At 47.2% G+C, this 19,574-nt stretch overlaps 11 protein-coding genes across 14 annotated transcripts; 6 read left to right on the top strand and 5 right to left on the bottom strand.

Annotated features, from left to right (window-relative positions):
* Positions 1-1,834: 1,834 nt before the first annotated feature.
* VhaPPA1-1 (Vacuolar H[+] ATPase PPA1 subunit 1) lies at positions 1,835-3,566 on the top strand. Of its 2 annotated transcripts, none has more exons than NM_001260182.2 (3): positions 1,835-1,945; positions 2,009-2,684; positions 3,006-3,566. In NM_001260182.2, exon 2 carries the CDS (start codon positions 2,024-2,026, stop codon positions 2,660-2,662), a length of 639 nt encoding a protein of 212 aa, NP_001247111.1. In that variant the 5' UTR covers positions 1,835-1,945; positions 2,009-2,023; the 3' UTR covers positions 2,663-2,684; positions 3,006-3,566. The 2 variants fall into 2 exon arrangements, with proteins under 2 accessions (NP_001247111.1, NP_652010.1); NM_143753.2 differs by having other exon boundaries at positions 2,005-2,684.
* A 766-nt stretch (positions 3,567-4,332) lies between these two features.
* Positions 4,333-5,464, top strand: RpS5b (Ribosomal protein S5b). 2 transcript variants are annotated; one of them, NM_001260181.2, is made up of 3 exons: positions 4,333-4,943; positions 4,999-5,075; positions 5,202-5,464. In NM_001260181.2, the coding sequence occupies exons 1-2, from the start codon at positions 4,419-4,421 to the stop codon at positions 5,014-5,016; spliced, it is 543 nt and encodes a 180-aa protein (NP_001247110.1). In that variant the 5' UTR covers positions 4,333-4,418; the 3' UTR covers positions 5,017-5,075; positions 5,202-5,464. The 2 variants fall into 2 exon arrangements, with proteins under 2 accessions (NP_001247110.1, NP_650407.1); NM_142150.3 differs by lacking the exon at positions 4,999-5,075.
* A 154-nt stretch (positions 5,465-5,618) lies between these two features.
* VhaPPA1-2 (Vacuolar H[+] ATPase PPA1 subunit 2) lies at positions 5,619-6,290 on the top strand (the record flags this gene model as incomplete). The annotated part of the gene is made up of 1 exon (NM_142149.3): positions 5,619-6,290. The coding sequence occupies one exon, from the start codon at positions 5,619-5,621 to the stop codon at positions 6,255-6,257; it is 639 nt and encodes a 212-aa protein (NP_650406.2). The 3' UTR covers positions 6,258-6,290.
* Positions 6,279-7,157, bottom strand: CG3817 (uncharacterized protein). Its single transcript, NM_142148.4, has one exon. The coding sequence runs from the start codon at positions 7,141-7,143 to the stop codon at positions 6,313-6,315; it is 831 nt and encodes a 276-aa protein (NP_650405.2). The 5' UTR covers positions 7,144-7,157; the 3' UTR covers positions 6,279-6,312.
* A 366-nt stretch (positions 7,158-7,523) lies between these two features.
* Positions 7,524-10,193, top strand: Nup93-2 (Nucleoporin 93kD-2). The gene is made up of 4 exons (NM_142147.4): positions 7,524-7,769; positions 7,828-8,008; positions 8,062-9,443; positions 9,506-10,193. Exons 1-4 carry the CDS (start codon positions 7,609-7,611, stop codon positions 10,170-10,172), a joined length of 2,391 nt encoding a protein of 796 aa, NP_650404.1. The 5' UTR covers positions 7,524-7,608; the 3' UTR covers positions 10,173-10,193.
* Positions 9,450-11,112, bottom strand: CG14860 (uncharacterized protein). Its single transcript, NM_142146.3, has 2 exons — positions 10,824-11,112; positions 9,450-10,763 (listed from the first exon to the last, which is right to left on the bottom strand). The coding sequence occupies exons 1-2, from the start codon at positions 11,059-11,061 to the stop codon at positions 10,210-10,212; spliced, it is 792 nt and encodes a 263-aa protein (NP_650403.2). The 5' UTR covers positions 11,062-11,112; the 3' UTR covers positions 9,450-10,209.
* An 829-nt stretch (positions 11,113-11,941) lies between these two features.
* On the top strand, positions 11,942-13,504 carry Dph2 (Diphthamide biosynthesis 2). Its single transcript, NM_142145.4, has 2 exons — positions 11,942-12,188; positions 12,242-13,504. Exons 1-2 carry the CDS (start codon positions 12,027-12,029, stop codon positions 13,487-13,489), a joined length of 1,410 nt encoding a protein of 469 aa, NP_650402.1. The 5' UTR covers positions 11,942-12,026; the 3' UTR covers positions 13,490-13,504.
* A 4-nt stretch (positions 13,505-13,508) lies between these two features.
* On the bottom strand, positions 13,509-15,665 carry UQCR-C1 (Ubiquinol-cytochrome c reductase core protein 1). Of its 2 annotated transcripts, NM_142144.3 has the most exons (7): positions 15,635-15,665; positions 15,470-15,562; positions 14,994-15,200; positions 14,606-14,934; positions 14,173-14,543; positions 14,020-14,111; positions 13,509-13,945 (listed from the first exon to the last, which is right to left on the bottom strand). In NM_142144.3, exons 2-7 carry the CDS (start codon positions 15,536-15,538, stop codon positions 13,601-13,603), a joined length of 1,413 nt encoding a protein of 470 aa, NP_650401.1. In that variant the 5' UTR covers positions 15,539-15,562; positions 15,635-15,665; the 3' UTR covers positions 13,509-13,600. The 2 variants fall into 2 exon arrangements, with proteins under 2 accessions (NP_650401.1, NP_731954.1); NM_169607.2 differs by having other exon boundaries at positions 15,470-15,665.
* Positions 15,666-15,690: 25 nt separating this feature from the next.
* CycC (Cyclin C) lies at positions 15,691-16,892 on the top strand. Its single transcript, NM_057500.4, has 2 exons — positions 15,691-16,426; positions 16,487-16,892. Exons 1-2 carry the CDS (start codon positions 15,839-15,841, stop codon positions 16,700-16,702), a joined length of 804 nt encoding a protein of 267 aa, NP_476848.1. The 5' UTR covers positions 15,691-15,838; the 3' UTR covers positions 16,703-16,892.
* Positions 16,750-19,440, bottom strand: CG33332 (uncharacterized protein). Its single transcript, NM_206492.3, has 3 exons — positions 19,366-19,440; positions 17,162-18,049; positions 16,750-17,101 (listed from the first exon to the last, which is right to left on the bottom strand). The coding sequence occupies exons 2-3, from the start codon at positions 18,044-18,046 to the stop codon at positions 16,937-16,939; spliced, it is 1,050 nt and encodes a 349-aa protein (NP_996214.1). The 5' UTR covers positions 18,047-18,049; positions 19,366-19,440; the 3' UTR covers positions 16,750-16,936.
* On the bottom strand, positions 18,157-19,440 carry CG33331 (uncharacterized protein). The gene has a single exon (NM_206491.3). It carries the CDS (start codon positions 19,312-19,314, stop codon positions 18,286-18,288), a length of 1,029 nt encoding a protein of 342 aa, NP_996213.1. The 5' UTR covers positions 19,315-19,440; the 3' UTR covers positions 18,157-18,285.
* Positions 19,441-19,574: the final 134 nt, after the last annotated feature.

The raw sequence follows: 19,574 nt of genomic DNA, 5'->3' as shown, positions 1-19,574 counted from the left end.
ATACTAGCTGGTCACTAAGAGTTTTAAACAAATTAAAATTAGTAATTTTTGTCTATAATTTCCACTAATATTCATTGCAGAAAGCTCGCCGTAGTTTTCCACTTCTCTAAACAAAAACCCCAAAAGATAAGCCGAACACTAAACTCAGTCGAGGGAAAGAAAGACGCAGGTTAATGGATTTCTCTTGTGATGTTTGACTTGACCCAGACCCACGACCATTCCGGCTTATCCGTAGACATCTCATTTTATTCGCTCTTTATGCGCGTCGTGAATTTTTCAAGTGAAAAGTTTACATTTATTATCGTGAGTGTGGAGTGTGGGAATCTGGAAAAGGGTGGGGCCTAAAGGGGGGGGGGGGGTCGAACCTGTCCTTCGAGGGACAACAAACAACACATTACGTTTAATTGAATGTTGCGGTTGTGTCGCCTTTCCGACTTTTTCTTCTTTCGTTTCTTGTAAGACACTTCATCCTCAGGATCCCTTTAGCTCACTTGTTTTACACTCAAAAAAGTAGAGTGTAACTTATGGAAATCAAAACCTTTGGCTCAAAACAATTGTCATTTTAAAACAGTGCATGCGTTCAAATAATAATCCATATTTACCTATATATGCAGTATTTACTATTTTAAAAATTAAAAATCATATTTCTGAATACTTTCCAAGTGTAATTGTGTATGAGAGCCTGACACGCGCCGCGTGCGAAAAGAACAGAAATTATAATGTAGTGTAAATATTTAATGATGATGTGGCTCTAGATTACGCTACCGTCACGTGGTTGCTGTTAAACGTGCTCCCATCCACAGCGGAATCTTGACCTGACCCGGCCCTTTCCCGGCCAAGTCAATGAGCTGAAAAAGTCGCTGGCGACAGGACAGTTTTCCGCGCGTAGGCGCAATTCCTCGAGCGGTGGCCAGTGAACTGCAAACAGGCCTCCGACTGCTGATATGCATACAAAAAAACAAAGGCGAATGAAAATAAACGAGAGCTTCGTCATTTATATGGCAAAATTTAATGAGTGTAAATAAAAAATATTACCTATCTGAGACCCTAACATTTACTACTGATAAATCTTTTTGGGCCAAGTAAGTTACAAGAAAATTGCATTTGTAAGAAGGCAGACATTTGAAATTGCCCCTGCCCATAAAAATATAAAAATGACATAAAAAATGCATAAAAGGTATGCAGTCGTTCAAGTTGTTGGCTTCATAAAGACATATTAAATCGGGATTAGATCGTAGAAACTAAAAGTTGTTTGTTTTACAATAGATGTTTGACAACCTTTTGAACATTGTATTAGAAAGCTAAGTTTACACATTTATTAAATGCTTTCCTGTCTCTTTTTTGAATATATATAGTATTAATAAAATGAAACTTTTAACATTGAATTAAAAAATATGCATTTAAAAGAAACTTTGAATAGGTACGCAGATATGAAAAGTAACTGCCAAATTTTAAATTCAAAATTGCACTAAGGTGCTAAATTATATCGATTTCTGATACTAAGTCGATATCGTTTTTAGTATTGGTGTGAGGCCATGCTTTTAGTTCACTGCTACGGTGAGTGCCAATGCTAAAAAAGCTAGTACGAAGTTTTCAGTTTTGGAAGTCAAAATGAATAGATACATAAGAAACACAAATATACAACAAATATGTTTTAATGTTCATATATCGCAATAATGGGAACAGCTATTTTTTTATTTCCCCTTGGCAGTGCTAACTAAGCAACTGTCTAGCCATTTTCCCATTGTTAATCAGAAGCACAAGTTCTGGCTACAAAATAGCCAGCGAACCACCACTGCGCACGGTTGTGTTATCGCACTTATCGAGTGGCGTGATTATTCGATAGCGACTGATAGAGAAAATGTACGTCATGTGATTGTGGATTCTTTTTTCGCACGGAGCAGTCACCTGTCGGCCAAGAAAATACAATTACGCCTGCAATTCGGTGAGTGTGAGCTGGAAAATTTGGAAATCCGGACGTGCTAACGCTCCCCCGTTCCGCAGACAGTGAACAAATAGCAAGATGGCGGCCCAAATACGCACCGTGGTGTCCCAAACGTTCCTGTGGCTCTTCCTCGCCGTGGCCACCATCCTGACCCTGTACTTCGTGATGACGGGCAAGGGCGAGCGGGTGAGCGTGGGCTGGTTCCTGGCCTCCTCAAACCCGTACATGTGGGCCTGCCTGGGCATCGGACTCTCCGTCTCGCTGTCCGTCGTGGGCGCCGCCCTGGGCATCCATACGACGGGCACGAGCATCGTGGGCGGTGGTGTGAAGGCGCCCCGCATCAAGACCAAGAATCTGATCTCGGTCATCTTCTGCGAGGCCGTGGCCATCTACGGCCTGATCACCGCCATCGTTCTGTCCGGCCAGCTGGAGCAGTTCTCGATGGAGACGGCCCTTTCGCAGGCGGCTATTCAGAACACGAACTGGTTCTCCGGCTACCTCATCTTCGGTGCTGGCCTGGCTGTCGGCCTGGTCAATCTGTTCTGCGGCATTGCTGTGGGCATTGTGGGTTCGGGTGCCGCCCTCTCGGACGCCGCCAATGCCGCCCTGTTCGTCAAGATCCTTATTGTGGAGATCTTCGGTTCGGCCATCGGTCTGTTCGGCCTCATCGTGGGCATCTACATGACCTCCAAGTCCAAGATGGGCGACAAGGAGTAGGCGCCGTCGCCAGCCATGCAGTGTGAGTATGAATCATTGCAGAGACAGCCAAGGTCAAGAAAATAGCACTCGCGACGGAACAACTGAATCTTTATAACTTGTAGGTTGCATTGCGCGATTCGCGTCTAAGAGAATGTTGTAACGCACTTTTTGTTTGATAAACTAAGTAATAAGTTCATTTAACGCATAAACATAGAGGAGCTACCAGCTCTTCTCTGAGATGCATTTTATGAAACCTAAGCAATAGAACTCCTGATTGCCAATCCTTCGGTTTTACGAGTGCTATAGTCTCGACCTCAGTCAAACTCAAGCCGCGAAATAAACTTTCACTCTTCTCCCGCAGCCTTCGCCACTCCATTATCATCACGAAGAACAACACACATCAGAGCATTCCCCCATCCCCATGCAGACACGCACGACATCAGTGTTTGTGTATTTTTTTGGAAATTACGACTCGCTATACGCAGTTACTGCTTGCAGGAGACGCCCGACAAACCGAAATCCGATCAGCCGTAACGCTTTAAACTAGGACTTAGTTACTCATTAAGATGATAGTTGGTTAAGTTGGCAGTTGGTTTTCACGCCTCGCACGCTCGCAGTCACCAGCATCACTCAATCGACTGTGGAGTGTGCACGGTGTGAAAACGACCGTGATTTGTTTATTTCATTTCTTTGCCAAACGAAAGACATCGTGTGTGTGTGTCTGTGTTTGATTTTAAGCAGTTTGTTATGTTTGTTTCTACGCTGGCTCTTCAAAGGCTAATTTAAAATGTATTATATTTACTACCGCAAAACGATAAACTTGTATATTTCAAGCTACTGTTTGAGGCAGCAGTTGTAGATGGTTGCACAGTCGCATTATTATTATTATAGAAAGTATTCCATATTAAAACAAATAAAATATATACGTTTTGTTTATCAATATGTGTGAGAGTGTGACTACGGCGATGGCTTATCAGATATCAGAAGCACGCGCTAAAATGTTATGAGTGCGTTACACACATCATTCATACATATATATGGCACCTATTTGTTTTATAAAATGGTTCTCAGTTTGGTGCAAAAATTATATTATTAAACAAGCTTTGGAACAAGGAGGAAGGAAATAAACGAACTCAGGAACAAGGAAGAGGGATATGAATATTACGAATTAAACTTATTTGAATCAACTTTTCGTTCAGTGTATCAGTGCATAATGGGAAAGCAGCAATACTAGCAGCTTATGTTAAGTCAGCAGTAAAAAGAACCCGAGCTTTTGCTGCATTTGTTTATCCAAGCATATATGTATGGTGATGTGCATTTAAATTATGGGCACTTTTGGTTCATTCGCGTTTTCAGCGACTTCTGAAAAGGCAGTCTTACGGAACTAATTTACCAAAGTTATAAATAAACAATAATGTTCTTAATCTAAGAATAAAGTTTTTAAAAGTATATCGGTGGAGTGGACAATAAGAAAAAGTAAATGTCAATAAAATTAATGTTAATAAAAGAATTAGATCATTTGGTACCTGCCATAACGAATCCAGTTTGATAACAATGTGTAATCTAATAAACACAAAGGGCAATCCTGAAATTTGAACCCCCGCCAAAAAAAGGCCCCAAAGTTGGCAGCCCCTCGGCGCAGTGTTGCACGTCGCGGCCATTTTGAAAGTGACAGCTCCTTTTACCGTTTCTTTTTCATCCTCTTTCTTTCCGCGCCGAACGCTTCGCGAAGTCGCACGCCTTTTGAGATCTAGCTCGAATTAATTTCCCCGAAATGTCCGAGGAAGTGGTGGAGTCCAGCAGCCAGGAGGCGAGCCAGGTTATACCGCAGGAGCAGGAGGACTGGGCTGACGATGTCGTTACCACAATGCCGGCCCAGGAGGTCACCGAGTGGCCGGAAATCAAGCTTTTCGGGCGCTGGGCCTGCGACGACATCTCCATCAGCGACATCTCGCTGCAGGACTACATTGCCGTAAAGGAGAAGTTCGCCCGCTACCTGCCGCACTCCGCCGGACGCTATGCGGCCAAGAGATTCCGCAAGGCCCAATGCCCCATCGTGGAGCGCCTCACCAGCGGGCTGATGATGAAGGGGCGCAGCAACGGCAAGAAGCTCCTCGCCTGCCGCATCGTCAAGCACGCCTTCGAGATCATCCATCTGCTAACCTCGGAGAATCCGCTTCAGGTCACCGTCAACGCCATCGTCAATTCCGGTCCGCGCGAGGACTCCACGCGAATCGGACGCGCCGGCACTGTGCGCCGCCAGGCAGTCGATGTGTCGCCCTTGCGTCGTGTCAACCAGGTAATCGTGTTCGCATTCCACAAAGTCGTATGAAGTTAAAATGAGTCATTTTCAGGGAACTTCTTGTAGTTAAGAAAGTTATCTACGTAATTCTTACAGGCACTTGGACACTGCTTAAATTTAAAATAATAGGTACAATACATACCGATTTCAATGTAAATAATTAGAAAGCAGTAGCAGAAAGTTATTTTTATCCATTATAATAAGTCAAAATAGAACTTGACACAATAAAGTTAATAACTGAATGTTTTTTTGCAGGCAATTTGGCTAATCTGCACTGGAGCACGTGAGGCTGCCTTCCGCAACATCAAGACGGTGGCCGAGTGTCTGGCTGATGAGCTGATCAACGCCGCCAAGGGATCCTCCAACTCCTACGCCATCAAGAAGAAGGACGAGTTGGAGCGCGTGGCCAAGTCGAATCGTTAAGCTGCGGATTTTCTGCATTTCCATGAATTGATGCCGACTTACATAAGTTGCTATGTAATCATTTCATCTTCTAACTAAATACACAAATGTATTTTATTCCTTCTGTTTTTATTGGCATTCATTTCTACATATCATTTATATGTTCTATAAGAAATGATTATCCTGTCAGTTCGAAAAGATTTCATTCCACCGTGCCAACTTAAAATCGATTCTTTATATTCTGTTAATTCGAAGCTTTTCGCTTAAAAGATGATCTCTAAGATGAGTTTTGGATTATTCTTTATGCTGTTCGTACTGGGCGCCGCCTCGTTGGGCGCGGTTGGCATAATCTTCGCCAACGTGATGGTCAATATGGGTGAGCGCATGGGGCTCGGCTGGTTCCTGTACACCTCGAATCCCTTCCTGTGGTCCGGCATGGGCATCTTCCTCGCCTGCGCCCTGTCCGTTCTGGGCGCCGCCAGTGGAATCTACATGATTGGATGCAGTGTGGCGGGCGGCGGAGTGCGATCGCCTCGCATCAAGACCAAGAACCTGATCTCAGTCATCTTTTGCGAGGCGGTGGCCATCTATGGCCTGATCACGGCCATCCTGCTGTCCGGCAACGTCAACAAGTTCAGCAGCGTGCGTCTGATCACCGACAGCACGGTCATGGCGACCAATATGTTTACGGGATTCGCTACTTTTGGGGCAGGTCTCTGCGTTGGAATGGTGAACGTGGCCTGCGGCATTGCTGTGGGCATCGTGGGATCCGGCGCTGCCCTGGCGGATGCGGCCAACTCGGCGCTCTTCGTCAAGATCCTCATTGTGGAGATTTTTGGCTCGGCTATCGGACTGTTTGGCCTGATTGTGGCCATCTACATGACCTCCAAGGCGGAAACCATTAATTAGACCATTATATAAACGCGACTTAATTGAAAAGCTAACATTTATTTGGTAATTAAAGCTATTCTTCCCCATCATCGTAATCGCTGTCATCAGCTTCATCATTGTGACCCTCCTCGTCGTCGTCTTCCTCGTCCCAGTGCTTGATCTTCTTGTTGGTCATGAAGTCCTCGCGCAGCACACTCCATTCGGACTTCTTTTTGCCGCTGGAGCCCTTGTCTTCGTCGTCGTCATCCGTTTCTTGTTCCTCTTTCTTTACAGCGTTATCTACGGGTGTGGATTTGGCGCGCTTCCCGCTCATCAGGACGTCCAAAAACTTTCGCTTGTTGATGTTGTTTAGCACCGCATCCTGTCGGCTGTCCAGCGGACCCGCTTCCTCCAGCTGCTGCTGCAGATCCTTCTGCTGAATGCGCACGGCATTAAAGAACTGCACCACTCCACGAGTGGCAACTTTGCGGAGCGTTCGTTCACGCTCCATGTCCCGGAAACTGGGCTTCACACGCAGCTGGAGGGGCACATTCTTACGCTGCTGTTTGGTTAGCGTGGCATCCAAGGCAGAGGCCTGCGGCTTCTCGTCTTCATGGTTATCGCCTTCGTCCTCCTCCTTGACATCTGCTTTCTCGATCTCGAAATCGAATCCTGGCTTTTTGTTGGCGGCGTCTTTCTGGAATCGCACAGCCGCCTGGCTTTTTTTGGCTCGAGCTAGCACGGTTTTTTTTTGGGTCTTCGGCTTGGTGGTCTTCAGGACCTTCTGAATGGAATCCGCCCAGCCGGCGTTGCCCTCCGCTTCGCTGGCTGAATTCTGGCTGCCCTCGGAATCGGATTCCTCCGGAGAACTGTCGCTCGCAGGAGCATGTGTCTTTTTAACACGCTTCTCAGTCAAAAGAGCCATATTTTGCAAGCAGGCAAGTGGATCCAACTTTAAAAACAAAACAAGCGTGTTTATCACGTTTTTAGAGATGGCAAGTGGAAACTACAGGTAGCACTATCGGCAAAACTATTAGCAACTATATTGAAAAAAACTGAAAAACTAAAACTATAACTTTGATAATTATATATATATATATATACATATATATATATATATATATATATATATATATATATATATATATATGAATTAAAGCAAATATAAATATATGAATTAAAGCAAATTTTCGAATATGCTTTAATGGAAATAATATTAAATTTATTTCATATTCATTAAATTCCTTGTTAATCTATTATACAACACTAGGAATTGCTTGCACAGGCGTACCGGAATCGATACTGTCATCTCTAACACAGTTGAGGCGCCAACATCTGGTCACACTGATCTTGCCGCTGCTTTTGGACTCAACTTTATTTATTTGCAAAAATGGACCTGAACACTCTGCTGCAGCGCGCCCAGAACCTGAACAATGACGCGAAGGCAGAGTGCGAGCTGCCCGCCGTGGAGCGGACGCTTCAGCAGGTCCTGCGGGCCACCACGGAGCTCCACTCCCGCGTCACCCAAACCGGCTGCAAAGAGATCCAGGCGTGAGTAAACAATACTGAATTAAAGTGAACCATAATCGATATGAACCTCATTCACCAGTCACATACTGCTGGGCTCCAAGGGCGTGGACCTGCCCAAGCTGAACCAGAAGCTGGAGGCGCTGAGTGCCCGGAAAACCTTCGAGCCGCTAGACGTAAAGGCGGACACGGATGTGCGCACATTCCTGAAGAACGAACGCGAGAATGCAATTCTCTCGGTGATCGAGGACACGAAAAAGAATGTAAGTAATGAACCATATAGTCAAAACATTGTTGACTTCTCCCATACTCGCAGATCAGCGACTCTGCGAACAAGCAGAGGTGGGCCAGTATGAACAAAGTATGGAACGAGGAGAAGACCCGCCTGCTGGACGCCTTAATTGCGCCGTCACAGAACTTTATCGACCTACAACGGCTGCCGGAACCCACCATCGTAAATCCGCTTTGTCAGCCACGTTCCTGCCTCGATCCGCTGGAACTAGTGTATGCGCAAGAGTTGCGGCATTACAATGAACTGCTGCTTAAGAGCAGCCATCGACCCAATCTCGTCCAAAAGTTCGCTCATCTGTCCCAGAGCTTCGGAGATTGCCGGCTTACGGACATGTGGACCCTGCTGGCTTGCGTCACCCAAATCAGCGAGCCGCTGCGCAGTGACCCCATCAAGAGCCGACAGCAAAGACCGGAGTTTGTTACCTATGCTAAATCGTACCTAGAACGGCGCTATCGTGTGTTCATGTGCTCCCAAGTCGGTGGATCCTATGCCAACAACAGCTATCAGTTGGTTGTGGCCTATGTAAACCACCGGTTCAGAGCACAGCAGACCATCGGACTTGTGGACACCGTCCGCGAAATACCCTTATGGCCGCTGGTTTACTACGGATTGCGCTGCGGAGCGGTTAAGGTGGCGGTTGAGTTCCTGCGCGAAGCGGGCAGTAGCCACGATGAGTTTGCCCAGCTCGTTGCAGATCGCAATGCCGGCGAAACCAATTCCAAAATAGAAAACCAACTGCGACTGCAGTACGCCAACAAAATACGCAACTCCACCGATGCCTATAAGAAGGCCGTTTACTGCATCCTTTTGGGCTGCGATGTCAATGAAGTACACGGAGAAGTGGCCAAGACCATAGACGACTTCCTTTGGATGCGGCTGGCCATGATACAGCCCGGTGACGCTGACAACTATGGTAAACTGCAGTCAATGATTTTGGAACAGTATGGTGAAAAGTACTTCAATGCTAGGCAGCAGCCGTATCTCTACTTCGAGACCCTTGCATTAACCGGCCAGTTTGAAGCCGCCATCGAGTTCCTGGCGCGCCAAGATGAAAATCGGGCACATGCAGTTCACATGGCCATAGCGCTGTTTGAGCTAGGACTTCTAGGCAGTGCGCGCAGTGTGTCGCAGCCCCTGCTTTCGATCGATATTAAAGATCCGCAGCCACTGAGGCGCTTGAACCTAACTCGGCTTATCCGACAGTATGTGCAGCGATTTGAGCGGACAGACACCTCGGAGGCGCTGCATTACTACTACACACTGCGCTGTCTGAAGGATTCCAAGGGCCGGAACATGTTTATGGCCTGTGTGTGCGATCTTGTGGTGGACAGCGGAGTCTTTGATACCACCATTTTCGATCTGATATTCGGCAAGCGGCAGTCGAGTGACCAAAACGATGTTAACAGGTGATTATATGCAATGTTACATTTATTCAGTCAGTCTAAAGTCTAGTCTCTTGTGTTTTTAGTGGACTCTTCCGCCAGTTCGAATGCCCGGAGTTCGACACGCGCACCATGGCCGCTCAGGTGGGCGACGAACTGGCTGCGCTGGGTAACTTTGAGATGTCGGCGCGGCTGTACGAAATGGCGGGCAAGTACAACCTGGCCGTGAAGCACATCTGCATTCTGATGGCCCAGGTGGTGCACCTGCCCACGCTAGGTGGATCGTTAAGGGAACGCCTTGGCCAAGACGCTCAGAGATTCAACCAGCTGCTGGCTAGCGACAGCATCGATGTGGAACCCAAGATGAAGAGCAGCTTTGTGCTGCTGCAGGATCTGCTTATCTTCTTCAACTTCTATCATGACGGAAAATTTAATGCAGCGTTGGATCTGCTCAGGCAAACCCAGTTGGTGCCCAATACGTTGGACGATGTCGATGTTGTACTGGGCAATGTGAAGCAACTTAGCGGCGAGGTAATCAAGGTCCTGCCCGACGTTATAGTGGCCGCCATGGAGATCGCCCAGAAGCAGTACAAGCAGCTGAAGGCAGGATCAGGCAGCTCGCTGGAACAGACCCAGATGCAGCAACTCCGGCAGCGAGCCAAAGCCCTGTCCAACATGGCAGCAACTATGCCGTATCGCCTGCCCAACGACACGAACAAGCGACTGATTGAACTCGAACTGGATATGCACTAAAATAAATATACTTTAAGGGATAAAGGGAAGCAATAGTCTACTTCATTAGCATGAATATGTGCTCCTCCTCCTCCCCCTCCTCATCATCATCACTGTCTGTCTCCTCTTGCCTTCTTTCCTCAAGTTGCTGAATGCGAAGATGAGCTGCTGCCAATTGCTGTTGGAGATCAAGGCAATTGGCGCATGGATTATTATGAGGCTTACTCTCCTTAAAGCTTTCCTCGTCAATGCCAGAATCCTCGCTCTTGAAACTGATATTACTTCTATTAGCACATGATTTCATACTTTTGATGCTCTTTCCGAGGGGATCCTCCTCCTCCGTTCCTAAGTGGAACTCTGGAATGGCGTCCTTTCTAAGGTTTCCCTTGTTTGGCAGATAAGTCCGGCGAAAGTGTCTGCCGCAAATAAACAGCCACTTGTTGTCCACCGTAAGCCGACATATTTCCATCCATGCCTTGCGCATTTCGGGATTCGAGGGAAAGAAGTGCAGTCGTTCTGGAGGAGATCGTGAGGAGCAGTTCCTGACGCTGCATCTGCGAATGAAGGAGTTCCTGCTTGGCTTACTGACCTGGTGCACTACCTCTTTTGTATCTAAATCATGAAGAGAACAGGTTTAGGAAGCTATCTAGGAGGCTGCTTCGATACACTTACTCAAGAAAAGTGTGGGAACTGCCCAGGAAAACACCTTGGTCTTGCCAAAACATTGTGTCTCAAAGTGCCGCCTACACACCCGACTATTGAACAAGTTAATATCTTTTATGTCCGCAATATTATCCAACCACTTCTGCCGGACAACCGGATTTATGGGGAACTTGTACATGGAGCTACTATCCTGTTGACCACTCTTATAACAATCGGTTACGATGCAGCGAAGGTTTTGGTTTTTCATATTTTTGGACTGCTAATATAGTTTGGTGAAATGTTGGTAGGTGAAATGGAGAAAGCAACAAGTGTTGGTAGGCGCGTGAAACTTAAATTTGGGTCAAGATCAGTGACTGGACGTTGGTCAAAAGAGGGGGTACCTGAATGTCTTCTTTAGTAAGCTTTTTATTGTATCGGGGAAAACATTACAGGACTTAGGTTTATAAACTTTTTGAATTTTTAAATTGTTTATTGCGCTTCAACAGAAATTAATTCAAACGAGCAAGCGAACTTTTGTGGTCACGCAGTATTCGGGGTTGAGTCTTCGGTAAGTCTGTCCTCCAACCAAATTAGCAAGAACACTGATCACGTGATACACTTTCATTAAAGAAATTATAATTTGCAAAATCGTCGATTTTTAAGATATGAATCTCTACTAAGGTCAATGAGTTTTTTTATATTCCTGAATATAAGGTTTTTGCTTTACTTAATATAATTTATAAATAACTCAGATATGCATTATTTTTCTTCAGGTTAATTGAATTAAATAGTTTACATGTTAATTTATAATTTTAGGAATAAGCAACAATGTTTTAAATGAAAACACTTTAAATACTATCAGGCATTCTGGTTTTTATTTAATTTAAATTAAACCAAAACTGGTTTAAAATAAAATTAACTATTCTGATTTTTATATTTTTATTTACTAACAGATGATTTAAATTGGGATCTAGCATTTGAATAGGAACTTTTAGCGACTTCGGTTTTTTGTACTTTAATTTATATATTTATTTATTACAATATATCCGTTCTCTAATATAACTAATATACACTTCGTGAGTGTATAACAAAGTTGCGTTTCGTTTCTCTTTGTCCGTTTCAATTTCTAATCCAGTCTAATGCATCGGTGTTATCTTGACTTTGTTTATTTTGCTGCATGCATTTGATACTTTTTTACTGGACAAAGGAATCTTGAGTAGAAAGTGATTTGAAATGACCTCGTCCGAAACATCAGCATCGGCTTTCTCGAGCTCGGACACAGCCGCCCTGGAGCGTCAGGCGGAAGTGGAGCAGCCGGTGACCTTGGAACAGATCTGGAACGAAAACCACCGGCGATCGAGCGTAGATTGGATTCGCAAAAGTGGTTACAAAAGGGTGTGTTTATCGGCTACGCTTTTGGAATTACCGTCTAAAGCGTATTCTTCTAGGTTTGCCTGCAATTCCCAGACGACTATCTGCCCCACAGCAATGCAATTAGTGTGGGCCTGAAGGAGCTACTTGCGCCGGAGGACGTGAAAGTCTTCATCCTGGCGGACACCACATACGGAAGCTGCTGCGTGGACGAGATTGCGGCTGCCCATGTGGATGCAGACAGTGTGATTCACTTCGGAAACGCATGTCGCAGTAGGGCCGCCCGCCTGCCGGTACTTTACCTTTATCCAGAGTTGCCGCTGGATGTGAATGTTCTCCTGAGCAAGCTGCAAGGTCTGCGCGCGGAGAGCATAGATCGACAGGTATGCGTGTACCTGGACATTGGGTACCAGCATGTGTACGGGGAAAAGCTAAAGAAGCAGCTGTCCGAGATCCTGGAGCCCAAAGAACTGCTGCTGGAACTGTTTCCGCCCATCGAGGCAGAATCAACGACAACTAGGGAGACCACGAACCTTGAGAGGATTTGTATTTTCATAGGCGCCGATAACCAGCGATTCGCTAATCTCTCTCTGACCGCTCCAGCTGCCGTGCAATGGCACATCTACGATGGATCATCTGACAGTCTCAGCTCAAAAAATCCCCTCACGGCTCAGTTCATCCGCCGTCGCTACTTCCACATCGAAAAGTGTAAGGATGCACAAACACTGGGACTCATTGTGGCCACTCTTTCGGCTGAAGGTTACTTAGATGTGGTGACGCGACTGCAAACAATGGCGAAGGGCAGAGGCATTAAGACGCAGCTTATTTCCGTGGGCAGGATTAACCCAGCCAAACTCGCTAACTTCCTGGAAATCGATTGTTTTGTCCTGATCGGTTGCCCGTTCAATAATATGTACGACTCCAAAGAGTACTATAAGCCCATTGTCTCTGTCTTCGAGGCAGAGATGGCCTTGAATCCCGCCTGGCACATGAGATACCCCGAAGCTTATGTTACGGATTTCAAACAACTTCTGCCGGAAGGACGCAGCTTCTTGCCTTTTGATGCGGCAGATATACCAGAGAACGACGTCAGCTTGGTGAGTGGAAGGCTACGAGGAGCGGTCAACGATTCCCTGGAAACAGGTGGAGATCCCGCCTCGCTTGCTCTGGCTACACAAGCCAAAATGGCTCTCATGACGACGGATACCGGGCTCTCCTTCGAGGATCGCACCTGGCAGGGATTGGATCCTGCCCTTGGACAGACGGAGCCCGCCAAGTTGCAGCAGGGACTCAGTGGTATACCCATTAACTATTCACACCAATAAAGGCCTGAGAAACTTATATAACTTTTAGTATTATCGGTTTACTGATCCTCTGGGGGTGAAATTTTCTTTTGAATTAAACTACAATGTCCAACAACAGCGGGGCGGAACCTCTTAAACCCTCAACCAGTACATGGAGGAGCGGATTCTGTTGTAGTCGGGCAGGTTCTCAACGGGACCCACGGCAGCGACGGCTGGGCACCGATCGTAGATGTACTTCATTGCGACGTCGCGCACATTGCCCACACTCACGGCATCGATGCGCTGCTCCAGCTCGTGCAGCGGGATGCGGCGGTTGTAGCACAGGATCTGGCGGCCAATGTCCTCGCAGATGGGTGTGGTGCCGTCGAGCTGCAGCAGCATGTTGGTCTTCAGAAGGTTCTTGGCGCGCTCGACCTCAGCCTCGGTAACCATGGTGCACAGACGCATCCACTCGGTCTGCACGTTGAAGAGCATATCCTGGGGAAGAGGTTTGTTTACGTAAAATTTGCTTTCTCTCGAGAGTTTTCTGTTGAATCATTAATTCTTCTTACCTCGCACTGCAGAGGGTCGCACACGAAGTAAATGCCCCAGAGTCCGGTGTCCTTGTAGCATGTGTTGAACGATTGGAAGCTGTGGCAAAGGTCTGTAGGGCAATAATAGTTAATAATCTCCATATCCTGGTCGTCTTACTGATGTACACTTACTGTCCTCAGCGCTGGCACGGGCCAGGTTGGAGGCGTTGTTGGCGCCACCGCCTTGGGAACGATCCCAAGCACCCACCAAGGTGTTGGCCACCATCAGGGGGATGTTGTCCTGGTCGGTCCAGCCGCAGCCTTCGACGGCGATGGCGACATGGGCCAGGGGCAGGGAATCGTCGCGCACACGCACCTCGGAGCCGGTGAAGCGGCAGGGAGTCACCTCCGCGGGCAGCACACTGGCCTCCAGGCCACCCAAGCTGCTGCAGGCAAGCTTGACCAGATCATCGTGCTTGACGCCGCCAGCAGCGGCCAGAACGATGCGCGAAGCCTTGTAGTGGGTCTGGATGTAGTCGGTCAGATCGGCCTTGCCAATGGACCTAAATAAATGAAGATTTTAATTAGAGACAGAGCATTTGTTATAAGAGCTGAATATACGTACTGAATGTTCTTGGTGGGTCCCAGGATGGTCTGGCCCAGAGGAGTGCCCTGATAGGCGGTGGCGTGAAGGTGATCGAAGACCACCTCCTGCAGGTTGCTCTCCACCTCCTGCATCTCGCGCAGAATCACCGAACGCTCGCGGGCGATCTCAGCCTCACCCAGCTTGGAGTTCTGGATGATGTCGGCCAGGATCTCGACGGCTTTGGGCACATCCTTGGACAAACACTTGGCGTAGAAGACGGTCTGCTCCCTGGAAGTGTAGGCGTTCAAGTGGGCGCCCAGGTTCTCAACCTCCAGCTCCAAATCCGTTTGCGAGCGCTTGGCGGTACCCTAAAAAGTGGCAGAAACGCATATTATACGCATTTAAAGCATCAAGCTAGTGAGCCAACCTTGAAGGCCATGTGCTCCAGGAAGTGGGCCACTCCGTTGTTCTTCTCGTTCTCGGAGCGCGACCCAGCATCGATCCACAGTCCCACGGTGGCGGTAGAGGCACCGGAATCCTCGCTAGCCACGCGGAGACCGTTGTCCAGCTTGGTCACCTGGGTGGCGGGTATGTTCAGCAGAGTCTTCTGTAGGGTGGCAGCCGACTTGTATCGCTGTAAGTTCGGGAAAATTGGGAAAACTATAGCCCAGAGTTAAGTAAAACACGAACATAACCTCAAAGTGCTTGTAGTGGGTTTTCCAAACAGTTTTCCCAAATATTTGTTTGAAAAACTGGATGGCTCTTGAATAACTGACCAACAAGAGGTTGTTTATCCCTTTTCTCACAAGAATAAACCACAATTGCAACCAAAAACACAATCATTTACAATTACGTAATTTAAATCCTCGGAAGCGTAATCATTGGATGGCTGTCTGGACTTACTTTGATCATGTCAACGCCCCGCATGAAGGAGCGCATATTCTGCGTCACGCCAAGAACTCGCAACGCCATCGTTTTATTAATTCGTTCAATAGCCTATTACTAAAAAATATTTAAGACTTTTTCGTCTGTGGCCGCGGCGCTGATGAAAAATTCACACACACACACCAATGTACTGCGCTGCGCAAAGTTGGCTGCGGCCAGTCAGCTGTTCGTGGAAAATAGCCCTGGTGTGCACACACTGGCTGAAACGGCAACACAATTTTTTCGTTTTTCCTGGTTTTCCGGCTTGCTATTGAAATAAACACCTAATTTGGATAGCTAACACGAAAATATTGGCCGACCTAATCAGCTAGGCCTACTAGTTACGAAATGGCGGGCAATTTTTGGCAGAGTTCGCACTCGCAGCAGTGGATTTTGGACAAACCCGATCTGCTCCGGGAGCGTCAGCACGATTTGTTGGCCCTTAACGAGGATGAATACCAAAAGGTGTTTATTTTCTTCGCAAATGTGATCCAGGTGCTCGGCGAGCAGCTAAAGCTGAGGCAACAGGTCATCGCCACGGCGACGGTTTACTTCAAGAGATTCTATGCGAGGAACTCCCTGAAGAACATCGATCCTCTGCTGCTGGCGCCCACTTGCATCTTGCTGGCCTCGAAGGTGGAGGAGTTCGGTGTCATTTCCAATTCACGACTGATCTCGATCTGCCAGTCGGCCATTAAGACAAAGTTCAGCTATGCGTACGCTCAGGAGTTTCCCTACCGCACCAATCACATCCTGGAGTGCGAGTTTTACCTGCTGGAGAACCTGGATTGCTGCTTGATTGTCTACCAGCCGTACAGACCGCTGCTGCAGCTGGTTCAGGACATGGGCCAGGAGGACCAGTTGCTCACCCTGAGCTGGCGTATCGTAAACGATTCCCTGCGCACCGATGTCTGCCTGCTCTATCCTCCTTACCAGGTTTGTGATCCTGATAATTTCTACAGCTTCCTCACATTTGAAGAACCTATTTTTTTCTAGATCGCTATAGCCTGCCTTCAAATCGCCTGCGTCATCCTGCAAAAGGACGCCACGAAGCAGTGGTTCGCAGAATTGAATGTTGATTTAGACAAGGTCCAGGAGATCGTGCGCGCCATTGTAAATCTGTACGAGTTGTGGAAGGACTGGAAGGAAAAGGACGAGATTCAGATGCTGCTGTCCAAGATTCCGAAACCGAAACCACCGCCTCAGCGTTAGAAGAGCTTCATAATCATTCATCATTAGCTGGTATTGCCCAATTGTGTGTTTGTACTCATATTACCAATGTATTTATGCCAATTAAACGAAAGTTTAAGCTAGGTGACTAAGCAATCAAAAATGTCATTTACAAATTATTTTGCCTTTATAATAATTATTTCTAAATTAAATTACATAATTGCTTAAGATTAACATGCGGTACGGATCGTCTGGATTTTTTATGGTTCATTTAACCTACAGATACTTAGCTTGACCCCTGGAGAACTTGGTGTTCAATATCTTGGCCTTGTCTACAATCTGCTTGGTCTGATTCTTGTCGATCTTGTTAAGTTTCAAGTCCACATCCCTACTAAAAGGTCTTCGTTCTGGCTTGGAACCCGATGCAGCCAGTTCTTTTTCCTTAAATTTATAACAATATTATATCCATATTATGTTTTTAAGAAATATTTTTCCTCGTACCTTTTCTCTCTGCTCTTTCCTAAGCTTTTTTTGATGTAGCTCCACTAGGGACTCCTCTCGCTTGTGCTTCTTTTTGTGCCTCTTGGCCATGCTCTCCTGCTCGTCATCCCGCTGCTGTTCGTACTTGACCTGTGCCATTTGCTCGAGTTCCTTCGAACTGAGCGACTTTGGGCCCGATGCAGCAGCATCCGCTTCACTCTGCGGGGTCTTCGTCCAGGATGATCGATCGCTAAAGTCGGGTCGCTCTTTTCCCTGATAGAAAGTGCGCTTCATATTGCTCAGGGCGGCAAGGCCGCTCTTCAGTCCCACATCTGGCAGCTCAAGCATCCACTCTTCGCGGACATCTTGGTCTGTAGATGTACCCAATCCCCCGCCCTCCAGAGCTGCCAGTTTAAGTGCCAAAGCACGTTCCTCCAGAGCCACTTGACTGGCATTTGGCAGAGGACCAAAGGTGCCAGCTAGGTCATCATCGTCCTCAGCTTCCGCTTCCTTAGTAGGAGACTTTTCCCGGGTCAAATTGCTGGGCAGGACGGGTCCTATCATGGCCTGCGGTTGTGGGGCTGGTTGGCTTTGCTCAGGGAGTTCCGGCTGCTGGGTCTTCCTTAAATGCGGCGGTAAAGCGGGACCAAAGGAATCTTCGTTGTTTGTAGCCACATCTGGCGGAGATGCATTAATTAAATGTGGAGGTTGCGTGTAAGGCACAGGTGGCTCCTCCTCATGCTTGCTGCGTTTCTTCTCCTTGTGGCGACGCTTTTCTTTCTTGTGCTTTTTCGACTTCTTCTTTTTGGACTTGTCCACATCTTTGCTGTGCTTCTTAAGCTTCCGTTTCCTTTGCCTTTCATCGCTGGACGAATTGCTATCACTACTATTGTCGTCGCTGGACATGATCTGCAAATACAATTAATGAAATAATAAGTAAACCAAGATATTCCTGAGGTTATAAAGAGGTCCATTGGATGTGAAAAGAGAGAATCCCCAAGAAAACTCAGGTCTTTGGATTGGGCTAAACATTATATTGCAGTTAACAACTTTAAAGCTTAAAAGTATTTAACAAAATGCAGCTGGATGGGACAACTTAGTCGGTAGAATGATTGGCAGCCAGGGGATTAACCCGAAAAATAAACCTAAACAGCGAATGTCTTTTGAGCCTTGCGATAGCTATACGCCAATGACTTGAGAATGCCAGCACTGGGAATATTTTTGATCGATTGCGTGACACTGCTGCGCCACACAATGTCGTTGACGGATGCCTGCAGCACCTCCGGAAGCTGGGAGGCCATGGATAGGTGATTCACCACCTGGGTGTAGTCGCCACGACAGGCGGCATTTCGCTGCAATCGCTTCTGAAGCTCTCGGGGCAACTGTCGCAGGTGTTGGCATGTAGCCGATGAGGATTTGTCCTGCTCGAAGATTATGGCTGGTTTCCGGCTCCCTGGTTCCTGGCCCTTCATGTTTACCGCCACATAGTCGGAAAGTTGTCCCAGGGAGGGTTGGTATAGGGCGAAGAAGTCATTGATTTGCGGACTAACTATGTTGTGCACTTTCTGTTTGTTTTCCCCGAAAATCATACGGAAATCGCCCTTGTAACTCAGTCCGGCGATGGTGTGGAAAAGTCCGTAGGCAGTGAACTTCTCTGGTAAAAGTAGCAGAGCCACTTGCAGCGCGGATACAAGATTCCTCTCCAGCGCAGCCTTGAGGGGAGGATTATCAGAAGGATTGACCAGATTCGTCACTGGTTTGTGCAGCCTTCCTGCCAAGTAAAGATGCCGCCAGTCAAGCAGATCCTCCAGCAGCTCCTCCTGCGACACCACGCCGTACTTTATGGTAATGCCCACATCTGGCAGAGGCACCAACGTGTTGCAATAGACACCCGCACCCAAACGCTCCTGATACTTGGCCACAAAGTTCGGTCCCAGGTGCCTAAGGGCGGAATAGTGGTCCGGATGACGGTGCAGGTTCTCCGCATGGAAGCCCCTAGCATCACGAACGCAAAAGACCAGATCCACAACGGTTCCCGGCGGAGGACGCAGGTTGTTTCCATTGCCGACTTTTCCATAGCCTTCCTGCTGTTTGACGCCGGATCCGTAGGCGAACATATAGCTGACACTGCCCAGAGGAAACCGCGCCACCGTGCGTCTGTATAGGTCCAGCATCTTGTGCGTGTTTTACCTCCTAATTGGACTAAACTTAGGCTTTATAATTACTTTTTTTTTAGCACGTAACTCCACTTCTTCTGGATGGAGTTGATGCTTCTCGGTCAAGCTCCTCGCTTTTCGCCGGCGCCGGAGGGGTGTACACACTGGCAATCAGCTGGCTGAAAATTTTGTTCAGGGTTTCACTTGAACAATTTAGCGCCCTCTTGAAAAAATAAAAGAAAAGACCAAATATTTAACAAAGAAAATATTTATTCAGT

Source organism: Drosophila melanogaster, chromosome 3R (assembly GCF_000001215.4).
Source record: "Drosophila melanogaster chromosome 3R".
Taxonomy (NCBI): Eukaryota; Metazoa; Arthropoda; class Insecta; order Diptera; family Drosophilidae; genus Drosophila; species Drosophila melanogaster.
This window is presented reverse-complemented; position numbering and strand designations above follow the sequence as displayed.

Excerpts from the sequence above, each read along its gene's own strand:
- CG33332 (NM_206492.3), bottom strand. The coding sequence starts at position 18,046 with ATGTCCAGCGACGACAATAGTAGTGATAGCAATTCGTCCAGCGATGAA. Across the intron at positions 17,102-17,161 it reads GGAAAGAGCAGAGAGAAAAG|GAAAAAGAACTGGCTGCATC; the intron begins GTACGAGGAAAA and ends TATAAATTTAAG.
- UQCR-C1 (NM_169607.2), bottom strand. The coding sequence starts at position 15,538 with ATGGCGTTGCGAGTTCTTGGCGTGACGCAGAATATGCGCTCCTTCATG. Across the intron at positions 14,935-14,993 it reads TGGAGCACATGGCCTTCAAG|GGTACCGCCAAGCGCTCGCA; the intron begins GTTGGCTCACTA and ends GCCACTTTTTAG. Across the intron at positions 14,544-14,605 it reads GGACCCACCAAGAACATTCA|GTCCATTGGCAAGGCCGATC; the intron begins GTACGTATATTC and ends TCATTTATTTAG.
- CG3817 (NM_142148.4), bottom strand. The coding sequence starts at position 7,143 with ATGGCTCTTTTGACTGAGAAGCGTGTTAAAAAGACACATGCTCCTGCG.
- Nup93-2 (NM_142147.4), top strand. The coding sequence starts at position 7,609 with ATGGACCTGAACACTCTGCTGCAGCGCGCCCAGAACCTGAACAATGAC. Across the intron at positions 7,770-7,827 it reads GGCTGCAAAGAGATCCAGGC|TCACATACTGCTGGGCTCCA; the intron begins GTGAGTAAACAA and ends CTCATTCACCAG. Across the intron at positions 9,444-9,505 it reads GACCAAAACGATGTTAACAG|TGGACTCTTCCGCCAGTTCG; the intron begins GTGATTATATGC and ends TTGTGTTTTTAG.
- CycC (NM_057500.4), top strand. The coding sequence starts at position 15,839 with ATGGCGGGCAATTTTTGGCAGAGTTCGCACTCGCAGCAGTGGATTTTG. Across the intron at positions 16,427-16,486 it reads TGCTCTATCCTCCTTACCAG|ATCGCTATAGCCTGCCTTCA; the intron begins GTTTGTGATCCT and ends ATTTTTTTCTAG.
- RpS5b (NM_142150.3), top strand. The coding sequence starts at position 4,419 with ATGTCCGAGGAAGTGGTGGAGTCCAGCAGCCAGGAGGCGAGCCAGGTT. Across the intron at positions 4,944-5,201 it reads CCTTGCGTCGTGTCAACCAG|GCAATTTGGCTAATCTGCAC; the intron begins GTAATCGTGTTC and ends GTTTTTTTGCAG.
- CG33331 (NM_206491.3), bottom strand. The coding sequence starts at position 19,314 with ATGCTGGACCTATACAGACGCACGGTGGCGCGGTTTCCTCTGGGCAGT.
- CG14860 (NM_142146.3), bottom strand. The coding sequence starts at position 11,061 with ATGAAAAACCAAAACCTTCGCTGCATCGTAACCGATTGTTATAAGAGT. Across the intron at positions 10,764-10,823 it reads AGTTCCCACACTTTTCTTGA|ATACAAAAGAGGTAGTGCAC; the intron begins GTAAGTGTATCG and ends TTCATGATTTAG.
- Dph2 (NM_142145.4), top strand. The coding sequence starts at position 12,027 with ATGACCTCGTCCGAAACATCAGCATCGGCTTTCTCGAGCTCGGACACA. Across the intron at positions 12,189-12,241 it reads GCAAAAGTGGTTACAAAAGG|GTTTGCCTGCAATTCCCAGA; the intron begins GTGTGTTTATCG and ends GTATTCTTCTAG.
- VhaPPA1-1 (NM_001260182.2), top strand. The coding sequence starts at position 2,024 with ATGGCGGCCCAAATACGCACCGTGGTGTCCCAAACGTTCCTGTGGCTC.